Source organism: Podarcis liolepis (assembly GCF_965112155.1).
Source record: "Podarcis liolepis genome assembly, chromosome: 2".
NCBI classification, from domain to species: Eukaryota; Metazoa; Chordata; class Lepidosauria; order Squamata; family Lacertidae; genus Podarcis; species Podarcis liolepis.
Genome location: NC_139555.1, coordinates 67,632,578 through 67,642,007, shown reverse-complemented (window position 1 = coordinate 67,642,007; position 9,430 = coordinate 67,632,578). Strand labels below are relative to the sequence as shown.

Sequence of the window (9,430 nt, the reverse complement as noted above, 5' to 3'; positions counted from 1 at the left end):
TATACATGAGCCTTGTATTGAATGAGAGAACAACCAAAATAACAATGCATTCCATGGCACAAAACGAGACATTATAGGAGAGATCAGAACACTACATGGTTGCAGGTTAGAAATCTTTAATGGCAAATCAGACCTTCTTTTGCAACATTTGCTACTAGAGTATAAGGCAAAGAGGTCTCTTGGAAATCTGTCCAAGTTCTCAGCACATTCCCAAATGTTGGAGCGACAGAGCCCCTTTGCTGTTCCTGGAAAGAAAAAGGTAACATATATTGAAATTATTACTGTGAGTAACTGGAATCATAAAACAAAGTTATATAAATTTTCTTTTCTATTTTAAGAGCAGCTCTTAGCTTGAGAAACACAATAGCTTGCATTCCACCTTGTCCCCTAGAACTGCAAGGGAACATTTTGGTTCCTAATGTAAGCCATTTCCGCCACAGAAAATCAGTCAGAATTCTGACTAGTAAAATCTTCCCATTTAAATAAACACAACAGACATTGCAAGTGGAACTGTCTATATGAGCAGCGTTGTTTCGGAATACCTTACTTCAGTAACATCTGCACTATGCAGCAGCGTACTTTGTTAAAGGTCCCTTCAGAGAGCTACAATTCCCAGAGAATTCCTTATGCCATGGAACTCTGGGAATTGTAGTTCTGTAAGGGGAATAGAGTTTCCTAACAACTCTCAGCTGCAAACAACAGACTACACTTCCCAGGATTCCTTAGGAGAAACCATAGTTTAAAGTGGTATGTATAGTCTGGGTGATGCCATAGTTGCTTGGCAAATCAAGGGTCGATCAGTAACACAGACACCATATTTTTGTGAGAGTTTACAAATTAGGAAAAAACTTCAAAGTATAGTCTGGATCAGGGGTCAGCAAACTTTCTCAGCAGGGGGCCCTCAGACCTTGTGGGGTGCTGGACTATATTTTGGAGAGAAAAATGAACGAATTCCTATGCCCCACAAATAAGCCAGAGATGCATATTAAATAAAAGGGCACATTCTACTCATGTAAACCACACTGATTCCCGGACCATCCGTGGGCTGGATTTAGAAGGTGATTGGGCCGGATCCGGCCCCTGGGCCTGAGTTTGCCTACCCATGGTCTGGATGGAAGCATGATTATGAGACCATATTTTTATGCCTTCAACTGACAAAAGTGAATCAAGGAATTTGAATATGTGACTGTATCCCAGCTCTGGAGAATCACTGTTGTTGTTGTCGTTACCTCACACATCTGAGTGGGTTGCCCCAGCCACTCTGGGCAGCTTCCAACAAAATATAAAAACACAGTAAGGATATACGTATGGTGACTACTTCTCATCCTACCAAAACTTTCCCAGTGTCATCGTAAGTAGATACGGAACAGTTTGGAGGTTTTGAATATATCTTTCTCTTCTATCATGTTATCATCACTTTAATTTGTTTTATAAAAAGAAATAATTATTTCTATACGTACCAGACATTAATGCAGAAATTACAATGGTTGCCATAGACCTTTCCATCAGAACCACAGTGAGGCATAAATTCCATGGTGCAGTATGTTCTATCTGGGCCAAAGTCCTTGCAATAGTCCTGCAAAAAGAGTGGCATTCTAAATCTGTCAACCTGTTAAATAAAACTAAGTTCCACTTTACAAAAGAAATAATGATGTACCCACCAAACTTTTACATTTGCTCACCAGCTCAACATAACTTCTTTTTTAAAGTGCAATTTGTATTCAATTTTGTAGAGTCATACATATTTGCAACAAAGAAACAAAAACCAAAAAATGAAGAAATAGGAAATACAACTGTCATAATTTCATATGCATTATATTAGCTCAAATAAGTATTTTGGTTCATGTGAAGCATGTGCTTTGTTATGTCAGTATTCAATAGACTTTACCCAATTCTGTCTAAACATACTAAGTTAATGCCTTCTTTCACTCTTGATACCTTATTTAAAAATTCCATAATTGCAAAAATGTAGGATTTTTTTGCTTCTGATTCTGTTATGAGAGAGATTGATACCTGCCACTTCCAATATCTATAATAACACGATCATGCTGTTTACCTGAATCTGAATACATTGACCTCCATACTTCACAGCCACATTCTTGTTGGATTCCCTGGGTAAGAAAGAGAGAAAAGTTGGCAAATTCTTTACTGTAGTTCACATTACTAAAACAAACTATGTTTAGCTCTTCAGAGCTGCCACAGGCAAAGCTTAGCTCTTCAGAGCTGCCACAGGCAAAGCTTGACTGAGCTGGTTCTATAATTTGTATCCTTGAGCTCCTTCATCTGTTACAGATCCTTTGTCCTCCTGCTACACAAAGTTATTGGGACTCCTATGATTCTGCTAAGGAGCCAGTTTCACTTTATCCACAGCATGTAGGCCTGGTTTCACATCCCTGATTAGCGTTGGTGGTTATTGGATTGCGTTGCGCCAATCATCATTTATCATTCTCTTGATAACCAATCATTGGATTGTGAGAATACAATGGGATTGGTCTCATGGAAGCCACTGTGTAAGCTTGGAAAGAAGGTGGGAGTGGAAAAGGGCCAAATATAAAAAATATAATGAGATTTCATTGTAAAGAATCATAGTCATTATCCGTTGCCTGGGGGGAGATGTTCAGTATCCACTTACAGGTTTTGACGACAAAGATCACATTTACTGGCATAAGTGTTGTCATCTGTTCCGCAGACTGGTTCAGCGATTTTGGGGCAGGGCATGAGTCCTTTCGCTTGCCTGAATTCACTGCAATCCATCTATAAAAGAAACATGTAGCATTTTATTGTACCCAGCAGTCCTCTATAAAATGTCCTTTGCACATTCATGTTTCCAGTTTGTTTGTTTTTTAATTCTAAACATGGAAAAAGAAGAGTGGACTTTCAATCTACCATTTCCTTTTACATGCCTTTTTATTTCACAGGAGGAAGAAGGAACATATGAATCACTAGACCAAATAACATTGATAGGACAAAATTATCCAGTGTGGCTTTTTTTTTACTGAAAAGCACAGGCATCCTGATTTCTTGACATTAGTATATTTTCTGACAATCTAATTCAAGCCTGTTTTTATTTATTACTTGCGTATATTATAAAAAAAGGAAAGTGTACCAGGAATAAAACTTACACCTTGGGCCTTTGCTGTTGTTTACATATTGTTTCCCAATTCTGCACATGGGGAAATGTCTATCACATTCTTCATATGTGCAAAGCAAACATTTTGCACCCCACACAGATTGGGTTGGTGTGGGATGCAGTTCTGTGCGCTTACACAGAGAGCTCTTAATGCCCACCCCCAAATTCTCTCTTTATGTAGTAATGGCAACCTCCAGCACATTCGTACCCCTAATGTCCATGTTTGATGTATTAACATAATGAACCGCACTGTTATCCACCATCAGTAATTGATTTGGATAGCTATTTAGCTGTATTTTCTTCAGTGTATTAAGGGGGCTTGTGGCTGTCCTTAGAATCATTGGGGGGGTTTTTTGGGGGGGGTAATCCAGGACTAAGGCATCCTCAACAAATGATCGTCTAGCCTCTGCTTTAAGGCCTCAAGCCTACCACCCTTCTCAGTAATTCATTCATTGTTCAACTGCTATGACCACCAAGTAGTTTCTTCCAATTTCCCACTAAAACCTATCCTCCGATAACTTGAGCACATTCAGTCTAGTTTTGCCCTAGTTCTCTGGGGCAGCAAAGAACAATATTTACTTCTATGCCAGAGTCCTTCAAGGATCTGGAGTGCTATCACATCCCTCATCATCTCCAAGCTAAACCTATCAAGTATTCTTTCCATTTGTCCTTCTAGGACCTGTTTTCCATAGTGCTGATGTTCTTAATTGCCACCCTCTGAACCTGTACCAATTGAGTTACATCATTCTTAAAATGCAGATACAGTATTCCAGATGAGGTCTATGTGGAACTGGCAAAGCTAACAGCGAAAATAACAGATCAAAATGATGGACAATTTATGGTAAGGTTACCAGATTTTTTTTCAATGAAGCTGGGGACACTTTCAACTTCAGTAGGAATGGTAGGATTTTGTCAGGGGACTGATTGGTAAATCTGGGTACTGTGGCCAGGAAACGGTGATGTCTGGTTACCTTAATTTATGGAAGAGTGGAAGCCTTTTGGGGATTATTTGAAAAAAAATATCATGACCAAATGAAATCGAGGCCAGGATTTGAAATTTGAGCAACAGGAAGAAAATGATAATACATGAACTAGAGGAATATGTATTAGATGCAAAGTGAGATATAATAAGGGAATATGTATTAGATGGAGCATGTGATATTATGCAGTATGTGGGAGGAAGGCTTTAAAAACAGCTTGAAAGCAAAGGTGAGAAGTCAAATTATAAGAGAAATGTATAACAAATTTGAAATTAATTGGTTAAAGTTATGAAAATTTAATAAAAATCTTAAGGAAAATAATAGTATTTCAGATGAAGTCTGATTAGTGCTGAATGATGTGAAACTAATACTTCCAGCTGCTCAGAAATTATGAGAAATTATGATTCTAATAAGGTAGCCGAAAACACAGTAGTTTTGGGGGGCACTACATCACACTATGTGCTACAGTTCTAGCATGGGTTTGCTCAGAATCATACATTAGGGGTACAAATGTGCTGGAGGTTGCCATTACTACATAAAGAGAGAATTTGCATCCCTACTGAGGAATCAAGGCAGATGGACTTGCATGCAGTTTATGGGAAGCCAAATACCTTTTAGGAATTTGTAAATGAGGATTGATCCCATTATTCCCAGAAGCTAATAGCCCTTTATTCTCAGGCCCATTTCAAGGTGCTGGTTTTAACCTATGAAGACTTATATAGCTCAGGGCCCTAATATGGTACACGTTATGGAACACCTTTCCCCATATTAGCCTGCCCATGCCCTGAGGTCAGCATCAAGACTCTTCTCTATGTGCCCCTCTGGCAGCTATCAGGAAGAGGGTGGCAACAGACATAAAACTAGGCTTTATTTCTCCCAGGTCAAAGACCCAGTTTGGCAAAAACAAAAACAAAAAAACCCCATGCACATTTTGCACACACACAGGCTGGGAGCTTCAGTGGTGCTCCTCTGGAGGCTTCACCCGGGGCAAATAAAAAAGGCTCCCCCACACACATACCGTAGCTATGGCTCTGGGTGGCAACAAGGGAGGTTCATGTTGCACAAGCACATTTCCTTCACCCCAGGTCTTTGGAGTGTTATTTTTCTTCTTCTTTGCAGACATGTTTATGTGTGTGTCTGTTTCTGTCTTTGGTGGTTAAGGACTGGAGGGGTTGTCTTTATAGTCTGATTACCTTGTACAGTGGCACCTCAGTTTTTGAATGTCTCCAGTGACAAACGTTTTGGTTTTCGAATGCTGAAAACCTGGAAGTAAATGCTTCCGTTTCTGAACGTGCCTCCGAAGTCGAACGGCTTGCACTGAGGTACTGCTGTAATTTTCTCAATTAAATTTACAGACCGCCCTCGGTTTTTGAACATTTCGAAACTCGAACTGTCTTCAGGAATGGATAACATTCGAAAAAGAGGTACCACTGTACCAGGAGTTGCTTTTAATTATTTTGTTTTGAGATATATATTGTATCTTGCAGTTATCTATAGATTACTTTGAGATGAAAAGCAATTAATAAGTTTAAGACATTTCAATTCCCTCCAAATCACACGACAATTTTGCCCATCTGGTCCTGCAGGTTCAATTTTTCACCACAAAACTCTTTATACCTACCTTTGCACATTCTCCAACATGCTTCTTACCAACTAGTTTGTTTTCTTCGCTGCGTAAGAGAAGAATTTAGGGAACTTTAGCAAACAATTTCCTGTATTCTTGGTTAATAATACTAATAATGAACATTGGTCAGTGCTAATAGACCTGGAAAATCACAGGCAAATGCCCCATTGAAGTGTCAGGAGGGGCATCCTACTCACATGTAAGACCCTGGCAGTGACACATTGTTCTCTCCCTCCTGGCGGTCATTCGGGAGACTCAAAATCTTTCTCCAGCCCGAACATCACAGTGACTGATGCCAAGAAGCATCAGCACACTTCAGGAACTGCAGAGTGTTGGCAGTTTGCGTTACAGACTCAGCAGCACAGCAATTTGGCTAAACTACATTTATCTCCATCACTTCCCACTATGTGGAATGAAAACACCGTCATGTGATAAAAAACAATCCCATGACTGCAAGCATGTGACAAGAACTAATTCTGCTATGTACCCTGCTGAGAGTCAGAGCCATGGAGTAAAAAAATATGTGCTATAGGGATGGATAAATCCAGTGCATTCTCTCTCTTTTTTTTTTAGAAAGAAAGTGCCGGTACTCACCACAAGGTTGTTGTACAGAAAGTGCCACACTTTTAATATTTGGGTAGTGCATACCCTTGAGTACCCCCAGGAAAAAAAACCCACTGGCTAAATCTGTCCATTTCAGTTCCACATATTGCTTACTTCACCCCATTTCCACATCTGTTTGAGTTTTTAAAAAACCAACTAAATAAAAGATCTTTGGAATTCCTTTTTGCGTGCATTTTATCCTAATACATTTTTGTATGCCATGTTGCCCAATGTGCATTTGTATATGTTATTTTTAGCAATATTCATATTTTTATGTACATTATTTTTAATATACAGATTTTTGTACATATGTTTTGAACAATATCTGTGTTTTGGATCACATATTTTGGGGGGATGTACAAATTAGCTGGAAGTACATTAAAATATGAACTGAATTGCAGAGAGTAGAGAGTAAGTTTAATGTCATGTTGTAAGCACACTGGATTTACACAGAGATCACTGAGGACTGAAGCCTAGCTGGTTACCTTGGCCCAGAAATAATCTCTCAGTCTCTGGCTAACCACAGGGGAATAGTGGTAAAATTGGAATGGTCCCATGTAAGACATGTCCCCATCTTGGAAGTGGGGTGGGATGGGAAAGGGACAGATAAAACAAATTGGACGAGACATCATTATAACTAATTGTAGCCACGGTCTGTTGCCCAGCAAAGAATTTTCTGCATCTGCGCTACTTACTGGTTATGGCGACACAGTTCACATTCATTGGCATAAGTGTTGCCATCTGTACCACAGACTGGAAAATAAATCCTTGTGCAGCGTATTGGTCCGTTACCAGTTGCCTGGAGGTGTTGGCTGCAATCCAACTATAAAAAGAAAACAACAACAAACATTATATGTCTACACAACAGTTATCCTTTATATAACTTTTCAATGCTTTCATCCTTTAAAGTTTATAACCAATACACAGGAGAAAAGAGGGTACCTTATGAATCTACCTTTCCTTTTTACATTCCCCATTATTCACAAGGAAGAAGCATGCAGAAGACTGAACCAAGGAAAAATTGTTGAATTAATTTCTCAAGTGTGGACTTGCCTAGGGCATCATTATACAAAAGGCACAATATAAAAACTGAAACTTGGAATATATAGAATAGCCAGACAATTCTGTGGTGGAATCTAGACACATGTTTAAAAAAACGCAGTGAAAATGCTTTTTTAAAAAATGTTTTGAAAAATATATTGAATTTGCCATAACTCACCATCACCATCTAGTATCACATTTGCATAATGCACTTTACAACACACTTAAAACGTTTTGTTGGCAGCTGTATAGCCGAGTCCTGTGTGTAAATAAAATGTCTTCCCTGTTCCAAAAGCAGTGTGAATGGGGGAGAGCAATGGATTGGTCTTGCTAGTGCATAAGAAGAAGAAGAAGAAGAGGAGGAGGAGGGGGAGGAGGAGGAGGAGGAGTTTCGATATGATATCCCGCTTTATCACTACCCGAAGGTGTTTCAAAGCGGCTAACATTCTCCTTTCCCTTCCTCCCCCACAACAAACACTCTGTGAGGTGAGTGGGCTGAGAGACTTCAAAGAAATGTGACTGGCCCAAGGTCACCCAGCAGCTGCATGTGGAGGAGCGGAGACGCGAACCCGGTTCCCCAGATTACGAGACAACCGCTCTTAACCAGTACACCACAATGGCTTCCTCCTGGCCTTCCCCTACCCCAGCAATCACAAAAATGAAGCATTACTCAGAGAGAAGGTCTCACATCCCACTGAAATGAGTGGTCATATCGCTGCTAATAACTGTGCTCTTCCACAGCTCTCCTTCACTATAATTGCACTGGAGAACTGCTGTGTGTGTGTTTATGTGTCTGCTTTGTTGTTGACAAGGAGCAGTGAGAACACCAGCATTTCCCACTTTCACTTGAGGAACACAATTCAAATTCTTCTCCATCTGCCAACTTGCAATTACAGTTTTATCTGTATTACACAACCAACTGCAGAAGCTGTAAGGATAATACGGCATTACTCACCGTGTTTGCCTGAAGGTCTTCGTCCGCGAAGACTCCTGAAAGGAGACCAAAAACACATGGATGCCATATCTGAGCTCTCAAAAATTCAGAAGGAAATCTCTAAAGAGATTAAGAGCTGCACAATGGCTTCAAAAGATTATAAACAGATGGGAGAATGATCAGCAGTTGGTATACTGAGCACCAGCCATTTCATATGATTATAAATGTGTGCCTCTAATCAGGTCTATAATATTTTTCCTGTTCTGGGGATGGGTAGATTTGTCCATGTTGCTTCTATTAAGAGGTGTGAATTAAGTAGGCGCACTTCAAAATGCAAACCAAACCAAACCTCTCTTCCATCCTTACTTATGGCCATACCTAGGGGATCACAGGACAGGGTACCAGTACTTTTTATGGATTTGTAAGTAAGGGAATTTCAGTGGGACAGCTTAGCTTTCTTCTACCCTTTCATGGCAGGCTGCACCTGCCAAAATTCCCTCTTAAACTAAATATTTTCTTCCATATCAGGCCAGTCATCTGAGCAATATAGAAGACTTTTTCAGAATGTCAGCAGTAATACTCTCTCTCTGTCTGTCTCTGTCTGTCTCTCTCTCTCTCTCACTCTTTCTGCATGACTCACCTGTGAGGCACCAAAGTGCCAGAGCAACAACCACAAACGCACCCATTCTTCACTGAGCACTGAATGCACCAATGTTCAGATGAGAAGATTGTCTTGTAGAGCAACTTTACCAGCAGGATATCAGATGGACACGTGCAAGCACCTCTATATATATGCACAGGAGTTTACTTTAGATTTCTTCATTGTGAAAGACTTGGCACTCTAAGGACAGTTTCATAACATAAGGAGTTGACAGTCTGGGGGGATTCTTTCCACACCCAAAGGATCATGACAAGATGAAGGCAGAAGGTAGAATGGTCTTCTCACCTAATTTACTGTTCATATTTGCTTTTCCTGCCACCAAGATAAGATGTACAGTTCCTTTATTTACTTTATCTTTTAAGAGAAAAGCAACTGGAGAGGGGCATTTGTTCTGAAGCCATTCATAAGTCTTTTCCCAATGAAATGAAATCTTCTGGGAGCAGGGAGAATTCACTGT

At 39.9% G+C, this 9,430-nt stretch overlaps 1 protein-coding gene across 1 annotated transcript; it reads right to left on the bottom strand.

The window, feature by feature from the left end:
- Window positions 1–9,069, bottom strand: LOC310699886 (ovomucoid-like). The gene is made up of 8 exons (XM_083488553.1): window positions 8,953–9,069; window positions 8,334–8,368; window positions 7,033–7,160; window positions 5,732–5,780; window positions 2,633–2,754; window positions 2,057–2,111; window positions 1,461–1,576; window positions 1–245 (listed from the first exon to the last, which is right to left on the bottom strand). The coding sequence occupies exons 1-8, from the start codon at window positions 8,996–8,998 to the stop codon at window positions 200–202; spliced, it is 597 nt and encodes a 198-aa protein (XP_083344679.1). The 5' UTR covers window positions 8,999–9,069; the 3' UTR covers window positions 1–199.
- Between the last annotated feature and the right edge of the window lie 361 nt (window positions 9,070–9,430).